Source organism: Pristiophorus japonicus, chromosome 1 (assembly GCF_044704955.1).
Source record: "Pristiophorus japonicus isolate sPriJap1 chromosome 1, sPriJap1.hap1, whole genome shotgun sequence".
NCBI lineage: Eukaryota > Metazoa > Chordata > Chondrichthyes > Pristiophoridae > Pristiophorus > Pristiophorus japonicus.
The window spans coordinates 19,293,179-19,315,246 of NC_091977.1; the positions used below are offsets into that span (position 1 = coordinate 19,293,179).

The window sequence follows — 22,068 nt, forward strand, 5'->3', positions numbered from 1 at the left end:
GCTTACCCCTTATCCTCAGACTGTGACCCCTGGTTCTGGACTTCCCCAACATTGGGAACATTCTTTCTGCATCTAACCTGTCTAAACCCGTCAGAATTTTAAACGTTTCTATGAGGTCCCCTCTCATTCTTCTGAACTCCAGTGAATACAAGCCCAGTTGATCCAATCTTTCTTGATAGGTCAGTCCCGCCATCCCGGGAATCAGTCTGGTGAACCTTCGCTGCACTCCCTCAATAGCAAGAATGTCCTTCCTCAAGTTAGGAGACCAAAACTGTACACAATACTCCAGGTGTGGCCTCACCAAGGCCCTGTACAACTGTAGCAACACCTCCCTGCCCCTGTATTCAAATCCCCTCGCGATGAAGGCCAACATGCCATTTGCTTTCTTAACCGCCTGCTGTACCTGCATGCCAACCTTCAATGACTGATGTACCATGACACCCAGGTCTCGTTGCACCTTCCCTTTTCCTAATCTGTCACCATTCAGATAATAGTCTGTCTCTCTGTTTTTACCACCAAAGTGGATAACCTCACATTTATCCACATTATACTTCATCTGCCATGCATTTGCCCACTCACCTAACCTATCCAAGTCACTCTGCAGCCTAATAGCATCCTCCTCGCAGCTCACACTGCCACCCAACTTAGTATCATCCGCAAATTTGGAGATACTGCATTTAATCCCCTCGTCTAAATCATTAATGTACAATGTAAACAGCTGGGGCCCCAGCACAGAACCTTGCGGCACTCCACTAGTCACTGCCTGCCATTCTGAAAAGTACCCGTTTACTCCTACTCTTTGCTTCCTGTCTGACAACCAGTTCTCAATCCACGTCAGCACACTACCCCCAATCCCATGTGCTTTAACTTTGCACATTAATCTCTTGTGTGGGACCTTGTCGAAAGCCTTCTGAAAGTCCAAATATACCACATCAACTGGTTCTCCTTTGTCCACTTTACTGGAAACATCCTCAAAAAATTCCAGAAGATTTGTCAAGCATGATTTCCCTTTCACAAATCCATGCTGACTTGGACCTATCATGTCACCATTTTCCAGATGCACTGCTATGAAATCCTTAATAATTGATTCCATCATTTTACCCACTACTGATGTCAGGCTGACCGGTCTATAATTCCCTATTTTCTCTCTCCCTCCTTTTTTAAAAAGTGGGGTTACATTGGCTACCCTCCACTCCATAGGAACTGATCCAGAGTCAATGGAATGTTGGAAAATGACTGTCAATGCATCCGCTATTTCCAAGGCCACCTCCTTAAGTACTCTAGGATGCAGTCCATCAGGCCCTGGGGATTTATCGGCCTTCAATCCCATCAATTTCCCCAACACAATTTCCCGACTAATAAAGATTTCCCTCAGTTCCCCCTCCTTACTAGACCCTCTGACCCCTTTTATATCCGGAAGGTTGTTTGTGTCCTCCTTAGTGAATACCGAACCAAAGTACTTGTTCAATTGGTCTGCCATTTCTTTGTTCCCCGTTATGACTTCCCCTGATTCTGACTGCAGGGGACCTACGTTTGTCTTTACTAACCTCTTTCTCTTTACATACCTATAGAAACTTTTGCAATCCGCCTTAATGTTCCCTGCAAGCTTCTTCTCGTACTCCATTTTCCCTGTCCTAATCAAACCCTTTGTCCTCCTCTGCTGAGTTCTAAATTTCTCCCAGTCCCCAGGTTCGCTGCTATTTCTGGCCAATTTGTATGCCACTTCCTTGGCTTTAATACTATCCCTGATTTCCCTAGATAGCTACGGTTGAGCCACCTTCCCCTTTTTATTTTTACGCCAGACAGGAATGTACAATTGTTGTAATTCATCCATGCGGTCTCTAAATGTCTGCCATTGCCCATCCACAGTCAACCCCCTAAGTATCCTTCGCCAATCTATCCTAGCCAATTCACGCCTCATACCTTCAAAGTTACCCTTCTTTAAGTTCTGGACCATGGTCTCTGAAATTACTGTTTCATTCTCCATCCTAATGCAGAATTCCACCATATTATGGTCACTCTTCCCCAAGGGGCCTCGCACAATGAGATTGCTAATTAATCCTCTCTCATTACACAACACCCAGTCTAAGATGGCCTCCCCCCTAGTTGGTTCCTCGACATATTGGTCTAGAAAACCATCCCTTATGCACTCCAGGAAATCCTCCTCCACCGTATTGCTTCCAGTTTGGCTAGCCCAATCTATGTGCATATTAAAGTCATCCATTATAACTGCTATACCTTTATTGCATGCACCCCTAATTTCCTGTTTGATGCCCTCCCCAACATCCCTATTACTGTTTGGAGGTCTGTACACAACTCCTACTAACGTTTTTTGCCCTTTGGTGTTCTGCAGCTCTACCCATATAGATTCCACATCATCCAAGCTAATGTCTTTCCTAACTATTGCATTAATCTCCTCTTTAACCAGCAATGCTACCCCACCTCCTTTTCCTTTTATTCTATCCTTCCTGAATGTTGAATACCCCTGAATGTTGAGTTCCAAGCCCTGATCATCCTGGAGCCACGTCTCCGTAATCCCAATCACATCATATTTGTTAACATCTATTTGCACAATTAATTCATCCACCTTATTGCGGATACTCCTTGCATTAAGACACAAAGCCTTCAGGCTTGTTTTATTAACACCCTTTGTCCTTTTAGAATTTTGCTGTACAGTGGCCCTTTTTGTTCTTTGCCTTGGGTTTCTCTGCCCTCCACTTTTCCTCATCTCCTTTCTGTCTTTTGCTTTTGTCTCCTTTTTGTTTCCCTCTGTCTCCCTGCATTGGTTCCCATTCCCCTGCCATATTAGTTTAAATCCTCCCCAACAGCACTAGCAAACATTCCCCCTAGGACATTGGTTCCAGTCCTGCCCAGGTGCAGACCGTCCGGTTTGTACTGGATGGGTTTTTATGACAATCTGGTAATTTCATGGTGACCATTATTGATACTAGCTTTTTATTCCAGATTTATTTAATTAACTGAATTTAAATTCCCCAGCTGCCATGGCGGGATTTTAACCCACGTCTCCAGATCATTAGACCGGGACTTTGGATTACTTGTCCAGTAACTGAACCACTATGTACCGTTCCTGATACCCATCCTCCACTCAGTGGAAACCGTTTTTCCCTCTTTATCAAAACTCTTATGGCCTTGCATTGCTCTTGGCCTGCCAGGAGTCTGTAGTTCGCCAATGCATATTACAAGTTCACTAGGCTTGTGTGCCAAAACCTTTGGCAAAATCTCTTCGATGGAGGTGGGGAGGGGGGATTGCCCGTAGACGCACTGGAAGCTGAAGAACATCGAGGTTTAAAAATGGCTGCAGTTCAGAAATAGATTTACATCGAATTTACAGCACCGAAACAGGCCATTCGGCCCAATGGGTCCACGCCGATATTTATGCTCCACACTAACCTTCTCCCAACCTTCTTTATCTCACCCGATCAAAATATCCCTCTATTCCTTCCTCTATTTCTTTCTCCCTCATGTATTTATCTCGCTGTTTCTTCTTCTTAAATACAACTATGGTATTTGCCTCAACCACTCCCTGTGTTGGCAAGTTCCACACTCTCTGGGTGAAGAAGTTTCTCCTGAATTCCCTATTGGAATTATTATCAACTATCTTATATCAGATTTTTTTTTTACATAAACCTTAATTCTGTACTGCCACTGAATGGATTTGTAATGGGGTTGTGTGCTTATACACAGGGTGACTTCACAGGCATAAACAATGGTGTCACCACTGGGTGTGGACAGGTCCGACAATATGGCGATCACAGCGCTACCTACAGGTGTAACTGATAAATGCGGGTCAATGCTGACTTTTTAAAATGGATTCCCCATTGACCAGTCACGAGCGAGGAGCTTTCAATGGCCTGGGAATGCCTTTGAGCTGTTCCTGCTGCCATAAACAGGCTTTCTGGCACACTTCCGGTGATGTAACGCCCAGGGGAAGCGGGAGCAGCTCCGAGGAAATTCCCGACCAATGTATTTTGTGCCGGAAGGTTTGCAAAACCGTCGGAACTTTGATGAGACAATAGATTTTACAAAACAATGACATGCTCACCTCTCGAAGCAGAAACTGCAGAGAGAACAGGAAGTAGAATTTGACTATATCCTGTTTTTTGGGTTGATTGAAGGTCATCATGGAATATTGAAGGACTGATAGTGCCTGTGAAAGATTTATTTTTAAATACAGTCAGGTAAACATCACATGAACGAAATAACCTTCATTTTACGCTATTGTTTCACCACTTTGATGGACGTTTCCCACTAGTGGCCCCAGCCCCCACTGCTGCCAACTCTTCTCCACCCCCCCTCCTCACACCTACCCTCTTCTCTCACTTTCCCTCTCGTCCATCCCCCCATCTCCTCTCCCCGCCCCCTCACTGCCCTTCCACTTCTTCCCCTCAGTCACCCCCTTTTCCCCATAGAATGTCACGCACCCCCAGGCAGCCACCCTCAGCTGGCCTTTCCTAATGTTGCTTTTGGAAAATAATTTGTATCAAAGGGCGGAAGGATAGAGAGAGAGGCACCCAACATAATCACCCTCCCTTCTCGTAAACTTGAGGTCATCCAAACTCGGCTGCCTGTTTCCTAAATCGCACCAAGTCCCGTTCACCCACCACCCCTGTGCTCGCTGACCTACATTGGCTGCCAGTTAAGCAATGCCTCGATTTTAAAATTCTCATCCTTGTTTTATAAATCACTCCATGGCCTCACCCCTCCCTATCTCTATAATCTCCTGCAGCCCCATAACCCCTCGAGATACGTGCCCTCCTCTAATTCTGGCCTCTTGAGCATCCCTGATTTTAATCGCCCCACCATTGGTGGCCATGCCTTCTGTTGCCTAGGCCCCGAGCTCGAGAATTCCCTCATAAACTTCTTCACCTCTCTGCCTCTCTTTCCTTCTTTAAGATGCTCCTGAAAACCTAGCTCTCTGCCCAAATATATCCTTATGTGGGTCAATGTCAAATTTTGTTTGATAACACTCTTGTGAAGCGTCCGTGGGACATTTTACTACGTTAAAAATGCTATATAAATACAAGTTGTTGTTGTGAAAGGAACAAAGGAACATTGGAACAGGAATAGGTCATTCGAGCCTGTTCCCCATTCAATGAGATCATGGCTAATCTGTATCTTAACTCCATTTATTCAACTTGGTTCTGGAACCATTATTACTCTTGCCGAACATAAATCTCTGAAATTCAGTGTTCTAATAACATAGAAATTACTATGCACAGGCCTTTCATCCCATGAGTAATAGTCCTAATCCCATGTGGTCGCCATGTTCCTTTATCCCTCTTTCTCACAACCAATAACATCAACAACCACTTGCATTTATATAGTGCCTTTAATGTAGTAACACATTCCAAAGGTGCTTTACAGGAGCGTAATCAAACAAAGTTTGACACCGAGCCAGATAAAGAGATATTAGGAAAAAGAGGTAGGTTTTAAAGAGTGGCTTAAAGCAGGAGAGTGAGGTGGAGAGGTTTAGGGAGGGAATTCCAGAGCTCGGGGCCTTGGCAGCTGAAGGCATGGCCACCAATGGTGGAGCGATTATAATCAGGGATGCTCAAGAGGGAAGAATTGGAGGAGCGCAGACCTATCAAAGGGTTGTGGAACTGAAGGAGGTTACAGAGGTAGGGAGGGGCAAGGCCAGAGAGGGATTTGAAAACAAGGATGAGAATATTAAAATGGAGGCATTGCCGGACCGGGAGCCAATGTAGGTCAGCGAGCACAGGGGTGATGTGTGAACGTGACTTGGTGCGACTGCCGGTGAAGAGGTTTAAGACGAGGAATCTGGCAGAGAGAGAAAAGCACCGAGCGAATTACCTTAGCCTTGGCGTCGGCCTTGTCATCGGCTTTCGCTGCTAACAGCATGAGACGGAGCACAAAGGATATGGTCAGGGGGAACTGTCCCTTCAGCTGGGGTACGTTGGCTTTTATCAGTCGCTGCACTTTCGGCAAAGGCACGTCAAAGAAAATCACTTTCCCCAAATTATCCATACCCCGGCGTCCGGCTCTCCCCGACATCTGAAACGCAAGACAGCAGGGTGACCTTTGGGTCCGAGGTTGTGAGGCGAGGAGAGCAGGTTGATAGACTAAGGCGAGCGCAATGGTTGATACAGCCGTTTCCATGCATATTTCTGTATGGGTAGATTCTGAGAGGCCATTACCCCTGGCTGGAGAGTCTACAACTAGGGGGCATAGTCTCAGGGGTCGGCCATTGAAATGAGGAGAAATTTCTTCACTCAGAGGGTGGTGAATCTTTGGAATTCTCTACCCCAGAGGGCTGTGGATGGTCAGTCGTTGAGTATATTCAAGACTGAGTTCGCTAATTTTTGGACTCGAAAGGAATCAAGGGATGTGATGGGCAAGTGGAGTTTTATTTTATTCATTCATTCACAGGATGTGGGTGTCACTGGCAAAGCCAGCATTTATTGCCAATACCTAATTGTCCTTGAGAAGGTGGTGGTGAGCCACCTTCTTGAATGCAATGAGTGGCTCGCTGGGCCATTTCAGAGGGCAGTTAAGATTCAACCACAATGCTGTGGGTCTGGAGTAACATAGAGGCCAGACTGGGTAAGGGTAATATATTAACATGGATAGAGGATTGGCTAATTAACAGAAAACAGAGAGCCGGGATAAAAAAAACAGTAGCAGGACATTTGGAAAAGCAAAGATTGGTCAGGCAGAGTCAGCATGGATTTATGAAGGGGAAGTCATGTTTGACAAATTTTCTGGAGTTCTTTGAGGATGTAACGAACAGGGTGGATAAAGGGGAACCAGTGGATGTGGTGTATGTGGACTTCCAGAAGGCATTTGACAGGTGCCACATAAAAGGTTACTGCACAAGATAAAGGTTCATGGGGTTGGGGGTAATACATTAGCATGGATAGAGGATTGGCTAACTAACAGAGAACAGAGAGTCGGGATAAATGGTTCATTCTCTGGCTGGCAACCAGTAACTGGTGGGGTGCCGCAAGGATCAGTGCTGGGATCCCAACTATTTACAATCTATATTAACGACTTGGAAGAAGGGATTGAGTGTAATGTAGCCAAGTTTGCTGACGATACAAGGATGGGAGGAAAAGCAATGTGCGAGTAAGACACAAAAAATCTGCAAAAGGACATAGACAGGCTAAGTGATGGGCAAAAATTTGGCAGATGGAGAATAATGTTGGAAAGTGTGAGGTTATGCACTTTGGCAGAAAAAGATCAGAGAGCAAATTATTATTTAAATGGAGAAAGATTGCAAAGTGCCCTGATTGATTTATTGGTTGATTTATTGATGTTTTTATCATTTATTATTGATGATGGCTCTTTATTTGTAAAACTGAAGTGTTTAATGTTTGTAAACTTCCCTTTTAAACCCCCCCCCCCCATTCTCTACGCCTGATTTGTAACCTACGCCAGATTTTCTAAAGTGTAGACAAGGTTTTTTCGAGCGTACAAAAATCTTCACTTACTCCATTCTAAGTTAGTTTGGAGTAAGTTTTCACTGCCGAAACTTTGAAAACAGGCGTAAGTGGCTGGACACGCCCCCTTTTGAAAAAAAATTCTATTCCAAAGTGAAACTGTTCTAACTGACTCGAACTGGAGCAAACTAAATGCCGAAAATTTTAATTTCTAAGATACTCCGTTCTACACCAGTTGCTCCAAAAAATCAGGAGCAACTGAGGCCGAAACTTGGGCCCCTGTAGTGGGGAAAATGTTTGAAACTATCATTAAGGAAGAAATAACGGGACATCTAGATAGGAATAGTGCAATCAAGCAGACGCAACATGGATTCATGAAGGGGAAATTATATTTAACTAATTTACTGGAATGCTTTGAGGATATAACGAGCATGGTGGATAGAGGTGTACCGATGGATATGGTGTATTTAGATTTCCAAAAGGCATTCGATAAGGTGCCACACAAAAGGTTACTGCAGAAGATAAAGGTACGCGGAGTCAGAGGAAATGTATTCGCATGGATAGAGAATTGGCTGGCTCACAGAAAGCAGAGAGTCGGGATAAATGGGTCCTTTTCGGGTTGGAAATCGGTGGTTAGTGGTGTGCCACAGGGATCGGTTCTGGGACCACAACTGTTTACAATATGCATAGATGACCTGGAAGAGGGGACAGAGTGTAGTGTAACAAAATTTGCAGATGACACAAAGATTAGTGGGAAAGCAGGTTGTGTAGAGGACACAGAGAGGCTGCAAAGAGATTAAGATAGGTTAAGCGAATGGGCTAAGGTTTGGCAGATGCAATACAATGTCGGAAAGTGTGAGGTCATCCACCTTGGGAAAAAAAACAGTAAAAGGGAATATTATTTGAATGGGGAGAAATTACAACATGCTGCGGTGCAGAGGGACCTGGGGGTCCTTGTGCATGAAACTCTTTTGAGTTTACCTGAAAATAAACATAAACATTAAAACCATGCCACCCGCCTGGGTGACACAGCAGACATTTTCAAGGCCCTTTTTTTTTTTGGTTTTTTTTGGGGCGCTAAAATCAAATTTTTCCAGTGCCCCCTATAAAAGGGGAGGGGGACACTAAAAGCACCGGCAATGAAAACAAATTAAACTTTAAAACGTAAAATCAAATAAAAATTTGGTTGCCGGGCGTGAGGATGCACTCCAGTCCCTCCGGTGCCCACCTCTCGCGGAAGGCCGCGAGCGTACCGGTGGACACCGCGTGCTCCATCTCCAAGGACACCCTGGACCGGATGTAAGAGCGGAAGAGAGGCAGGCAGTCAGGTTGAACGACCCCCTCGACCGCCCGCTGCCTGGACCGGCTAATGGCACCCTTGGCCGTGCCCAGGAGCAGTCCTACGAGGAGGCCTTCGGACCTACCCGCTCCCCTCCGCACAGGGTGCCCAAAGATCAGGAGAGTGGGACTGAAGTGCAGCCAGAATTTCAGGAGCAGCCCCTTCAAATAATGGAACAGGGGCTGCAACCTCGTGCACTCAATAAAAACATGGAACACGGACTCCTCCAGACCGCAGAAATTGCAGGCGGCCTGGGAGTCCGTGAACCGGCTTAAAAATTTATTGCACGGCACTGCTCCGTGCACCACCCTCCAGGCCAAGTCCCCGATGAATAGTGGGAGGACCCCTGCGTAGAGTGCCCTCCATCGGGGACCCCCGCCTCCTCCGGACGGCAAGATGGTACGCCATGGCGTGTCCGGACGGCCGGCGAGGATGGCAAAGTTGAGGGTGTGCAGGAGCAGCCCGTACAGGAAACCCCTCCGCGCGGAACTGAAAGGCACGGAGGGGATTTCCCCGAGGCGGCTCAAGTTGTGAGGCGCCGGCCCCCGAGGGAGGTTCCAGGGTTTGGCGCCAATGAGGAATTCCGTCCGGACGGGGGTCAGTTCGGACGGGATCTCCCCACGTGCTTGAGCCTCCTCGATGCACCTAACGGAGTCAGGGCCCAGAGCTGTTTTTAGCGACTCGATGGCATCGGCCGCGTGGCGGACGTTGGCAGAGTTTAGGCGCCGCGCCAGCGTGTCTGGCGCCATCCAGCCCACTCCTCCGCCATCGAGCAGGTCCCTGACCCTGGTCACCTCACCAGCCACAGCCCTCTCTTCCGACCGCCACATAAAACCTCGGCCGTGGAGGTACGGATTCCCGAGCAGCGGTTCCTGCAGGACGGCCGCCACTCCAGCCGGCGGAGAGCTGCGCTTGGTGGAGACTTTGTTCCAGACCCTGATGAGTTCCCTGTAAAAGACAGGCAGCTCCCGGAGGGCGGTCCTGGCACCCCCCAAGTTCACAAACAGGAGCTGCGTGTCATAATTGAGGTCGCGCTGCTGGCGGAAGAAATACCTCGCCAGAGCACACCACCTAGGAGGGGGCTCGACGTAAAGGTATCTCTGCAGGGTCTGAAGACGGAAAGTCGCGAGCTGGGCGCTGACGCACAACAACGACTGACCGCCCTCCTCAAGCGGGAGACTCAAGACCGCGGCAGAGACCCAGTGCTTCCTGTTGTTCCAGAAGAAGTCCACCAGCTTCTTCTGTATCTTGGCGACAAACGCAGGGGGAGGGGTCAAAGTGACCAGCCGGTACCACAGCATTGCGGCCACCAGCTGGTTTATGACTAGCGCTCGACCCCTGTAGGACAGCACTCGGAGCAGTCCTGTCCAGCGCCCTAGGCGAGCGGCGACCTTGGCCTCCAGCTCCTGCCAGTTCGCCGGCCAGGCTCCCTCGTCGGGGCTAAGGTAGACTCCCAGATAGAGGAGATGGGTCGTGCTCCAGGCAAAAGGCCTGAGCTCCTCCGGCAGGGAGTCCACCCGCCACTGACCCACCAGGAGTCCGGAACATTTCTCCCAGTTGATCCTGGCGGAGGACGCGGTCGAGTAAATCTCCTGGCACTCACGCATCCTCCGCAGGTCAGCGGGATCCTCTACCGCGAGGAGCACGTCATCGGCGTAAGCCGAGAGGACGACCTCCACGCCCGGCCCTTGCAGAGCCAGTTCCGTCAACCTCGTCCGCAAGAGGCGCAGGAAAGGCTCCACGCAAACGGCGTATAACTGGCCGGACATGGGGCATCCCTGGCGCACCCCTCTCCTAAAGCGAAGGGGCGCCGTCAAGGACCCGTTAACCTTAATCAGACACTCCGCGGCGGCGTACAAAAGTCGGATCCGGGCGACGAAATGCGTCCCGAACCCGAAAGCGCGCAGAATTCCGAGCAGATAGTCGTGATCCACCCTGTCGAACGCCTTCTCTTGGTCGAGGGATAGGAAGGCGACCGACAGACCAGCCTCCTGGGAACAATGGATGAGGTCCCGGACCAGATGGATGTTATCGTGGATTGTCCGGCCCGGGACCGTGTAGGACTGGTCGGGGTGGATCATGTGGTCCAGCACGGCACCAAGGCGAGCAGACATCGCCCTGGCGAAGATTTTGTAGTCCGTGCTGAGGAGGGAGACCGGGCGCCAGTTCTTAAGGAGGCGGAGATCGCCTCCTTGTGCATGAATCCCAAAAAGTTAGTTTGCAGGTGCAGCAGGTAATCAGGAAGGTGAATGGAATGTTGGCCTTCATTGCGAGAGGGATGGAGTACAAAAGCAGGGAGGTCCTGCTGCAACTCTATAGGGTATTGGTGAGGCCGCACCTGGAGTACTGCGTGCAGTTTTGGTCACCTTACTTAAGGAAGGTTATACTAGCTTTGAAGGGGGTACAGAGACGATTAACTAGGCTAATTCCGGAGATGAGGGGGTTACCTTATGATGATAGATTGAGTAGACTGGGTCTTTACTCGTTGGAGTTGAGAAGGATGAGGGGTGATCTTATAGAAACATTTAAAATAATGAAAGGGATAGACAAGATAGAGGCAGAGAGGTTGTTTCCAATGGTTGGGGAGACTAGAACTAGGGGGCACAGCCTCAAAATACGGGGGAGCCAATTTAAAACCGAGTTGAGAAGGAATTTCTTCTCCCAGAGGGCTGTGAATCTGTGGAATTCTCTGCCCAAGGAAGCAGTTGAGGCTAGCTCATTGAATGTATTCAAGTCACAGATCGCTAGATTTTTAACCAATAAGGGAATTAAGGGTTACGGAGAGCGGGCGGGTAAGTGGAGTTGAGTCCACGGCCAGATCAGCCATGATCTTGTTGAATGGCGGAGCAGGCTCGAGGGGCTAGATGGCCTACTCCTGTTCCTAATTCTTATGTTCTTATGTTCTTATGTAAGAAGGGATTGAGTGTAACGTAGCCAAATTTGCTGATGATACAAAGATGGGAGGAAAAGCAATGTGTGAGGAGGACACAAAAAATCTGCAAAAGGACATAGACAGGCTAAGTGAGTGAGGAAAAATTTGGCAGATGGAGTATAATGTTGGAAAGTGTGAGGTCATGCACTTTGGCAGAAAAAATCAAAGAGCAAGTTATTATTTAAATGGAGAAAGAGTGCAAATTGCCACAGTACAGCGGGACCTGGGGGTATTTGTGCATGAAACAAAAGGATAGTATGCAGGTACAGCAAGTGATCAGGAAGGCCAATGGTATCTGGCCTTTATTGCAAAGGAGATGGAGTATAAAAGCAGGGAAGTCTTGTTCCAGCTAAACAGGGTATTGGTGAGGCCACACCTCGAATACTGCGTGCAGTTTTGGTCTCCATATTTACGAAAGGATATACTTGCTTTGGAGGCAGTTCAGAGAAGGTTCACTCGGTTGATTCCGGAGATGAGGAGGTTGACTTATCAGGAACAGTTGAGGAGGTTGGGCCTCTACTCATTGGAATTCAGAAGAATGAGAGTTGATCTTATCGAAACGTATAAGATTATGAGGGGCTTGACAAGGTGGATGCAGAGAGGATGTTTCCACTGATGGGGGAGACTAGAACTAGGGGGCATGATCTTAGAATAAGGGGCCGCCCATTTAAAACTGAGATGAGGAGGAATTTCTTCTCTCAGAGGGTTGTAAATCTGTGAAATTCGCTACCTCAGGTAGCTGTGGAAGCCGGGACATTGAATAAATTTAAGACAGAGATAGACAGTTTCTTAACTGATAAGGGAATAAGGGGTTATGGGGAGCGGGCAGGGAAGTGGAGCTGAGTCCATGATCACATCAGCCATGATCGTCTTACATGGCGGAGCAGGCTCGAGGGGCCGTGTGGCCTACTCCTGTTTGTTTTTCTGATGTGCTTATTTCCTTCCCTAAAGAACATTGGTGAACCAGATGGGTTTTTACGACTGCCCAGTAGTTTCATGGTCTCCATTACTGATACTTGCTTTTTAATTCCAGATTAATTTAATTAACTGAATTTAAATTCCCCAGCTGCCGTGGTGGGATTTGAACTCACATTTCCTGGACTATTCATCCAGGCCTCGGGATTACTAGTCCAGGAACATAACCATTATGCTACTGTTCCTGTAATTTTATCGAGAGGCCCTGTATTTTCACGTTGGGCCCTGATGGGGACCCCATATTTACAATCAACAGCCTCAGGTAGCTGTGGAAGCTGGGACTTTGAATAAATTTAAGACAGTAAAAGACAGTTTCTTCAACGATAAGGGGATAAGGGGTTATGGGGAGCGGGCAGGGAAGTGGACCTGAGCCCATGATCAGATCAGCCATGATCGTATTAAATGGCGGAGCAGGCTCGAGGGGCCGTATAGCCTACTCCTGCTCCTATTTCCTATGTTCTTATAGTGGTCACAAGAGGTCCATTGGGTCCCTTAGGCTGACGTTTTAACTCGGGCCCTACGGAGCCAGCATTGTTACTTTACCACTATCCACTTCTACTACCTGTCTGTAATTGAGAGAATCCAGGTGCACAGAGTCATGGAGAAAAACAACAGTCTTGCATGGCATGTTGATCCCCAAGGCAAGTGTCGAAGTCGCACTGACCACCTTAACACAAAAAGAGAACGGTTTAGTCATTTACTGGCATTCACTGGACTCTAATCTGAAGCAGCTCCCACTCACACCAGTGCATCCCCAAGCCTTCTGTTTGGGAATGGATGCTTTTACCTATAAATTTATGTTATGCCACAAGAGAATAGGGTTCAAAGGCATTTATTGGCTCTCCTAAGAAATAAGTATACAATGATAACCATTATTACCAATAATTACGCATACACTCAGCGTCACGCTTATAGTATAAGATACTTTATAAACCTGTCTCAAACATTGGTTCGGCCTCAACTGGCCCTCAATTCTGGGCACCGCACTTTAGGAAGGATGTGAAGGCTTTATCGAGGGTACAGAAAAGATTTACGAGAATGGTTCCATGGATGAGGGACTTCAGTTCCATGGATAGACTGGAGAAGCTGGGGTTGTTCTCCTCAGAGCAGAGAAGGTTGAGAGGAGATTTGATAGAGATGTTCAAAATCATGAGGGGTCGAGACAGAGTGGATAGAGGGAAACTGTTCCAATTGGTGAAAGGGTCGAGAATCAGAGGACACAGATTTAAGGTGTCTGGCAGAAGAACCAAAGGCAACATGAGGAAAGACTTTTTTACGCAGCGAGTGGTTAGGATCTGGAATGCACTGCCTAAAAGGGTGGGGGAGGCAGATTCAATTGTGGCTTTCAATGGGGAATTGGATAAGTACCTGAAGGAAAATAAATTGCAGGGCTACGGGGAAAGGATGGGGGAGTGGGATTAGCTGAAGTGCTCTTGCAGAGAGCCGACACGGGCTCGAGGGGCTGAATGGCCTCCTTCTGTGCTGTCTTTGAAAAGAATCTTTGAACAATCAGTCAGGCAAGGACGTAAGATTATACGAAGATACAATCATTGCAGGAAGGCAAAGATCAGCTGGTCCTTCACGCCTGTCCCACACATCATGATGGCTGGAGCATTGTGACTGCCATTCAATAAGCTCATGGCTGATCTGATCATGGACTCAGCTCCACTTCCCTGCCCGCTCCCCATAACTCCTTACCCTTCATCGTTTAAGAAACTGTCTATTTCTGTCTTAAATTTATTCGATGTCCCAGCTTCCACAGCTCTGAGGCAGTGAATTCCACAGATTTACAACACTCTGAGAGAAGAAATTTCTCCTCATCTTTGTTTTAAATGGGCGGCCCCTGATTGTAAGATCATGCCCTCTAGTTCTCGTCTCCCCTATCAGTGGAAACATCCTCTCTGCATCTACCTTGTCAAGCCCCCTTATAATCTTATACGTTTCGATAAGATCACCTCTCATTCTTCTGAATTCCAATGAGTAGAGGCCCAACCTACTCAACCTTTCCTCAAAAGTCAACCCCCTCATCTTCAGAATCAACCTAGTGAGCCTTCTCTGAACTGCCTCCAAAGCAAGTATATCCTTTCGTAAATATGGAAACCAAAACTGCACACAGTATTCCAGGTGTGGCCTCTCCAATACCTTACATAGCTGTAGCAAGACTTCCCTGCTTTTATACTCCATCCCCTTTGCAATAAAGGCCAAGATACCATTGACCTTCCTGATCATTTGCTGTATCGGCATACTATCATTTTGTGTTTCATGCACAAGTACCCCCAGGTCCCGCTTTACAGGGCACTTTGCAATCTTTCTCCATTTAAATAATAATTTGCTCTCTGATTCTTTTCTGCCAAAGTGCATAACCTCACACTTTCCAACATTATTCTCCATCTGCCAAATTTTTGCCCATCACTTAGCCTGTCTATGTCCTTTTGCAGATTTTTTGTGTCCTACTCGCACATTGCTTTTCCTCCCATCCTTGTATCGTTAGCAAACTTGGCTACGTTACACTCAATCCCTTCTTCCAAGTCGTTAATATAGATTGTAAATAGTTGGGGTCCCAGCACTGATCCTTGCAGCACCCCACTAGTTACTGGTTGCCAGCCAGAGAATGAACCATTTATCCCGACTCTCTGTTCTCTGTTAGTTAGCCAATCCTCTATCCATGTTAATATATTACCCCCAACCCCATGAACCTTTATCTTGTGCAGTAACCTTTTATGTGGCACCTGTCAAATGCCTTCTGGAAGTCCAAATACACCACATCCACTGGTTCCCTTTTATCCACCCTGTTCGTTACACCCTCAAAGAACTCCAGCAAATTTGTCAAACATGACTTCCCCTTCATAAATCCATGCTGACTCTGCCTGACTGAATTATACTTTTCCAAATGTCCTGCTACTACTTCTTTAATAATGGACTCCAACATTTTCCCAACCACAGATGTTAAGCTAACTGGTCTATAATTTCCTGCTTTTTGTCTGCCTCCTTTTTTTAAATAGAGACGTTACATTTGCAGTTTTCCAATCTGCTGGGACCTCCCCAGAATCCAGGGAATTTTGGTAAATTACAACCAATGCATCCACAATCCCTGCCGCTACTTCTCATAAGACCCGAGGATGCAAGCCATCAGGTCCAGGGGATTTATCTGCCTTTAGTCCCATTATCTTACTGAGTACAACCTCCTTAATGATTATGATTGTGTTAAGTTCCTTCCTCCCCCCCCCATAGCCCCTTGACTATCCACTGTCGGAATATTGTTAGTGTCCTCTACCGTAAAGACTGATACAAAATATTTGTTCAGAGTTTCTGCCATCTCCATGTTTCCCATTACTAATTCCCCGGTCTCTTTAGCCATCTTTTCTTTTTTATATACCTGTAGAAACTCTTGCTATCTGGTTTTATATTTTGTGCTAGTTTACTTTCATAGTCTATCTTCCCTTAATCATTTTTTTAGTCATTCTTTGCTGGCTTATGTTCTTATGTCAGCTCCCTCTTGAAGGCAGACAGAGAGTCAGCACGCACCATACCAGAGCCTCATAACTCTCTGGGGAAAGAGGAGCACCCCAACATTCAGTCCATTCCTGCTCTTACACAGTTTGAACTCATGTCCCCTGGTCCTCCCCCAATCTGTTAAGCTGCACTAATCTATTGGTGTGCAAACTATCCAGTCCTTTTTTTAAAAATCCATTATTTTAAAACCCAACGCACCTCAAGCACGGCACCGTTGAACAGTTACTGACCTTGACAAATCCGCACCTGAACAACATCTCCACAGCTTGTCGAATCTTGTTGTTCATCGAACCATGATGGTGGCCAATGCCTCGAAGCAGCATTTCGCGGTAGTGGCCAGAATTGGGTGATCTGTGCATGCGGTGGAAGATGGTCTCCAGGAACTACGAGAGCAGAAAGTGGAATCGACTGAGCAATCTGATTGGACGGAGTTCCTTAATTCGCCATTTTTTCCCCCATCAACCCATTCACTGTCCCACTGTTCAGCTATCGCAGTTAATTGTACTTCTTGAACAGGATGGGAATGGTCGGATGAGTGGTTATATTACTGGACTAGTAATCCAGAAGCCTCCACAAATAAACGGAGACGTAATTTCAAATCTCACCACGGCAATCGGAGAATTTAAATTTGGTTAATTAAATAAATTTGGAATTAAAAACTAGTATCAGTAATATAACTACTGAATTGTTCCCCGGTTTGTTGTAAAAACCCAACTGGGTCACTAATGGCCTTCAGGGAAGGAAATCTGCCGCCCTTACCCGATCTGGGCCTCCATGTGACTCCAGACCCACAGCCCTCTGAAATGGCCGCTAGCAAGCCATTTAAAAAAAAAACGACTACGATGGACTGCAGCAGTTCAAGAAGGCGGCTCACCACCACCTCCTCGTGGGCAATAAATGCTGGTCTTGCCAGCGATGCCATATCCTGTGAATGAGTAAAATAAACTCACAGCAGATACATTATGAAAGATGTTGTTGCCGTACACATAACTGAGGAAAATATCAAAATACATGGGTTATATATACATTTACACAAACAACATACATATGTACACACAGATACACATGAACAAGCACGTACACTCACACAGATACATACACCTACATGAACACACGTACACACTCACACATACACAGTCACATATACACACATATGCAGGGCACGGGATCCCCATTGCCCCGATGATCCTGGCAGATTAATATTCATTCTTGAGGGTGTCGATGGTACAGCTGCAGTTTACGCCCTGTCCCTAATTGCCCTCAAGGTGGTGGTGAGCTGCCGCCTTGAGCCGCTGCAGTCCCGTGTGGTGAAGGTACTCCCACAGTGCTGTTAGGGAGGGAGTTCCAGGATATTAACCACAGTGATGACGAAGGGACGGCCGATACAGTTCCAAGTCAGGATGTTGTGTGACTTGGAGGGGGACTTACAGGTGATGGTGTTCCCATGCGCCTGCTGCCCTTGTCCTTCTAGGTGGTGGAGGTCACAGGTTTGGGAGGTGATATCAAAGAAGCCTTGGCGAGTTGCTGCAGTGCATCTTGTAAATGGTACACACTGCAGCCACGGTGCGCTGGTGGTGGAGGAGTGAATGTTAAAGGTGGTGGATGCGGGGGCCAATCAAGCGGGCTGCTTTGTCCTGGATGGTGTTGAGATTCTTGAGTGTTGGAGCTGCATTCATCCAGGCAAGTAGAGAGTATTCTATCACACTCCTGACTTGGAAAGGCTTTGGGGAGTCAGTAGGTGAGACATTCACCACAGAATGCCCAATCTCTGACCTGCTCTTGTTGCCACAGTATTTATGTGGCTGGTCAGGGGCCGACTCAATCTCACGACGGGGGCTGCCGGCATCCGAGCTGGGAAAACGGGGACCAAAATAAAACACGAAAACTTCTCCGACCCACACACACACACACACTTCCCCACTGGTACAACTCGTAAATAAATGTTGAAATGAATACCGAAGAAAACTTACCTTGATCTCTGGCCGATTCCGCCCGAGATCCCCGATGTTCACACCACTTTTTGCAGGCCGTACAAACGCCTGCCGGGAAGGCCACCGTAGAAACGCAGTATGGCGACTGCGGCACCAAGGGGGCGCTGCACGCTGGATGACGTCACCACGTGGGTGGCGTTAGAGGGCGCTGCATTACCTCCTGACGCCTCCACCAAAGACCAACTCCATTTGCAGGGAGGCGTGGATGCCGACAGCCGCTAACGGTAGGACTTTGCCGCCCGTTAGTCGCCCATCGTTAGCCGACGTTAATGGGCAGCGTTATCAAGGGAATTTCGGGCCCTATGTGTCCTTTAAACTAGGTGATAATTGTTAATACAATGCTAATCAATCTCTTCAATCCAGAAAGGGAACAATTTAAACTGTTGAGTCTCATTTCTGCAGTAAATTTTTGTTATCGATTTCCAATTTAAAAATGTTTAAATACTTTTCTTACTTTTCTTGCTCGCTAGACCTAGAGCTGGTAATTAGGATTAGATTAGATAACCTCTTGTTGGCTGGCGCAGATATAATGGTAAGTACTGCAGAGAATCGAATACAGCCAGGGTGATCTCCTGGACTAGTTTCGATCGCCTGGATGGGTCGGAGAGGAATTTTCCCAGATTTTTTTTTCCCCCAATTGGCCTGGATTTTTATCTGTTTTTTGCCTCTCCCAGGAGATCACATGGCTCCGGTTGGGGTGGAGTTAGAATGTTTCAGTGTAAGGGGTGTCACAGTAGTGTGGGGCGGACTGGTTGGGCTGGGTGCTCTTCACCCTTCTGCCATTGTTCATTATTCATAGGTTTATATGTAAGCTTCAGGGCTGCTGACCGAGGGCCGTGAGACTCTTTGTCGGCCGGCACGGACACGATGGGCCAAAATGGCCTCCTTCTGTGCTGTAAATTTCTATGTTTCTATTTCTCTCTCTCACTTAATCCAATCTTTCTTTCCCTGTATTTCTCTTTCTCTACCTGATTTGACTCTAATTCACCCGATTTCCTTCTCCGTCGTTCCTCTGTTCCTTCCTCAATCCTTAAATCTGATTGGTTAGAGCAATAGATTCACTGTTGACCCTGTTACCCTCCCAGAGGCCCTGTTACCCTCGCTGCGCCATTGTCAGCTCACGCCTCCAGCATGTTGCGACGCAACAATTGTTTTGAGCTGAAGGGCGCAGGATAAAATCTAATGGCGTACAGAGCGAGATGTCCCACTCCAGCAGGATCCAACCCCTTACCTTTTCATCTGCTGCTGAAGTCTGTGCAAAAGTGCAGTCTGGAGGGAGTGTATGAAGTTGTTGATATTTCGTGCGTAACATGTCATGTTCGGTTCGATATTCTGCTAATTGTTCAGATTGATTACTGGTGGGGTTAGTCCTTTCAAAATAAAAATGAACAAAGAAGCTGATGAACAAAAGATTTAAGGCTTGAATTTGCAGTCGATGGTAAAGACCGATGTGTAGTCTATGGAGAAAGAGTCAGACTGCACACTGTGAGCTCAAAGTAAAGTGTGACCTTAGTCATTTATTGCAGGTCTCCAGAGTGCTTCTCCAACCTGTGCTCCCAAGGGATTGTGGAATCCCTTGGAACTCCGGGGAATGAGCCCTCTGGTGGCTGTACAGAGTATATACAAGTCCAGATACATAACAACATTCCCCCCTAAAGTCAACAGTGTAACTATTTACAATGTGAGTCGATCTGGGGCCCTTCTTGCCCTGGTTGATTGACTCGGTGTGAAGGCTGGTGTTGTTGAGTCATTTGATGGGTCCTCGCTGGGCTGCTGTGCAGCTGGCCTTGCTGGACTGTCCGGTGTGTTGGGCCCTGCAGGGCTGCTGTGGATGATGGGTTCTGCTTCGTGGTCAGCCGTGGTGTCGGTTGCCACTGGCGTGTGTTGGGGGATCAAAAAAGGTAGGGTCCAAAGTGGGTTGCTCAGGGTAGTCCATGAATCTGAGTTTGATTTTGTCCAAGTGTTTCCGGTGAATGAGTCCATTTGAAAGTTTGACCCAAAACACTCTGCTCCCCTCTTTGGCCACAACAGTGCCGGGAAGCCACTTGGGACCTTGCCCATAATTTAATACAAATACAGGATCATTGATTTCAATCTCACATGACACATTTGCGCTATCATGGAATGCACTTTGTTGAAACCGTTTGCTCTCTACCTGTTCATGTAGATCAGGGTGAACTAATGAGAGCCTTGCCTTAAGTGCTCTTTTCATGAGCAGTTCAGCAGGTGGGATCCCAATGAGTAAGTGGGGTCTCGTGCGGTAGCTAAGCAGGACCCGGGATAGGCAACTCTGCAGTGAGCCTTCAGTTACCCACTTCAAGCCTTGCTTGATGGTTTGCACTGCTCTCTCTGCCTGACCTTTGGATGCTGGTTTAAATGGGGCAGATGTGACATGTTTGAGCCCGTTACGGGTCATAAATTCTTTGAACTCAACACTGGTAAAACATGGTCTGTTGTCGCTCACCGGGACATCGGGTAAGCCGTGTGTGGCAAACATGGCATGCAGGCTTTCAGTGGTGGCAGGGGACATGCTAGCCGACATTATCTCACATTCAATCCACTTGGAGTACGCGTCTACAACCACAAAGAATATTTTACCTTAGAACGGGCCTGCATAGTCAACGTGTACCCTAGACCACGGTTTGGAGGGCCAAGATCATAAACTTAGCGGCGCTTCCCCGGGTACATTGCTTAACTGCGAGCATCTATTACATCTGTGAACGCAGGTCTCCAAGTCCGCATCGATACCGGGCCACCACACGTTAGATCTGGCTATCGCTTTCATCATTACGATGCCTGGGTGGGTACTGTGGAGGTCATTTATGAAGGTGTCTCTGCCCTTCTTGGGGACCACTACTCGATTGCCCCACAGAAGGCAAGTTCATCTTTGTATAGACAGTTCATCTTTGCGCCGCTGGAACAGTTTTATCTCTTCCTGCATTTCCACTGGGACACTGGACCAGCTCCCGTGAAGCACACAGCTTTTGACTAGAGATAATAAGGGATCCTGGCTTGTCCAGATTTTGATCTGATTGGTGATTGCTCACTCTCAAATGCTTCCATAACATTGGCTAGATCTGGGGGCTGCACCATTTCCACCCCTGTGGTGGGCAATGGCAGCCTACTGAGAGCATTGGCGCAGTTTTCTGTGCCTGGCCTGTGGCGGATGGCGTAGTTGTATGCGGACAATGTGAGTGCCCATCTCTGGATGCGGGCCGATGCATTGGTATTTATCCATTTGCTCTCGGAAAACAGGGGTATAAGTGACTTATGGTCAGTTTCCAATTCGAATTTTAGCCCAAACAGGTATTGATGCATTTTCTTTACCCCATAGATGCTAACGCTCCTTTTTCAATCATGCTGTAGACTCTCTCAGCCTTCGACAGTCTCTTGGATGCATAAGCAACTGGTTGCAGTTTCCCGAAGTCATTAGCTTGTTGCAGTACATACCCGACGCCATATGACGACGCATCACATGCTAGTACCAAACGCTTACATGGATCATACAACACAAGCAATTTGTTTGACCACAACAATTTTCTCGCTTTTACAAAGGCATTTTCTTGACTTTTGCCCTAAACCCATTCGCCCCCTTTTCATAGTAAGACATGTAGTGGTTCTCGCAGGGTGCTGAGACCCGGTAAGAAGTTACCAAAGTAGTTCAAGAGTCCCAGGAACAACCACAGCTCCGTAACGTTCTGTGGCCTCGGTGCATTATCGATTGCTTCTGTCTTCGCGTTGGTGGGCCTGATGCCGTCCGCCGCAATCCTCCTTCCCAGGAACTCCACTTCAGGCATCAGCTAAACGTACTTCGAGTGTTTTAACCTGAGTCGACTAAGAACCTCCTCCAGGTTCTGCAGATGCTCGACTGTGTTCCGACCTGTGACCAAGATGTCGTCC

At 47.4% G+C, this 22,068-nt stretch overlaps 1 protein-coding gene across 1 annotated transcript in view; it reads right to left on the reverse strand.

The window, feature by feature from the left end:
• The window catches only part of LOC139262770 (probable ATP-dependent RNA helicase DDX60), a 191,529-nt gene that overhangs the window by 46,587 nt on the left and 122,874 nt on the right, over window positions 1–22,068 (reverse strand). Inside the window, exons 26-30 of the mRNA XM_070877924.1 lie at window positions 19,400–19,538; window positions 16,408–16,560; window positions 13,227–13,331; window positions 5,833–6,033; window positions 4,064–4,168 (exon numbers count right to left, since the gene is read on the reverse strand). Coding sequence (XP_070734025.1) covers window positions 4,064–4,168; window positions 5,833–6,033; window positions 13,227–13,331; window positions 16,408–16,560; window positions 19,400–19,538 — 703 coding nt within the window. The remainder of the gene's footprint in view (window positions 1–4,063; window positions 4,169–5,832; window positions 6,034–13,226; window positions 13,332–16,407; window positions 16,561–19,399; window positions 19,539–22,068) is intronic.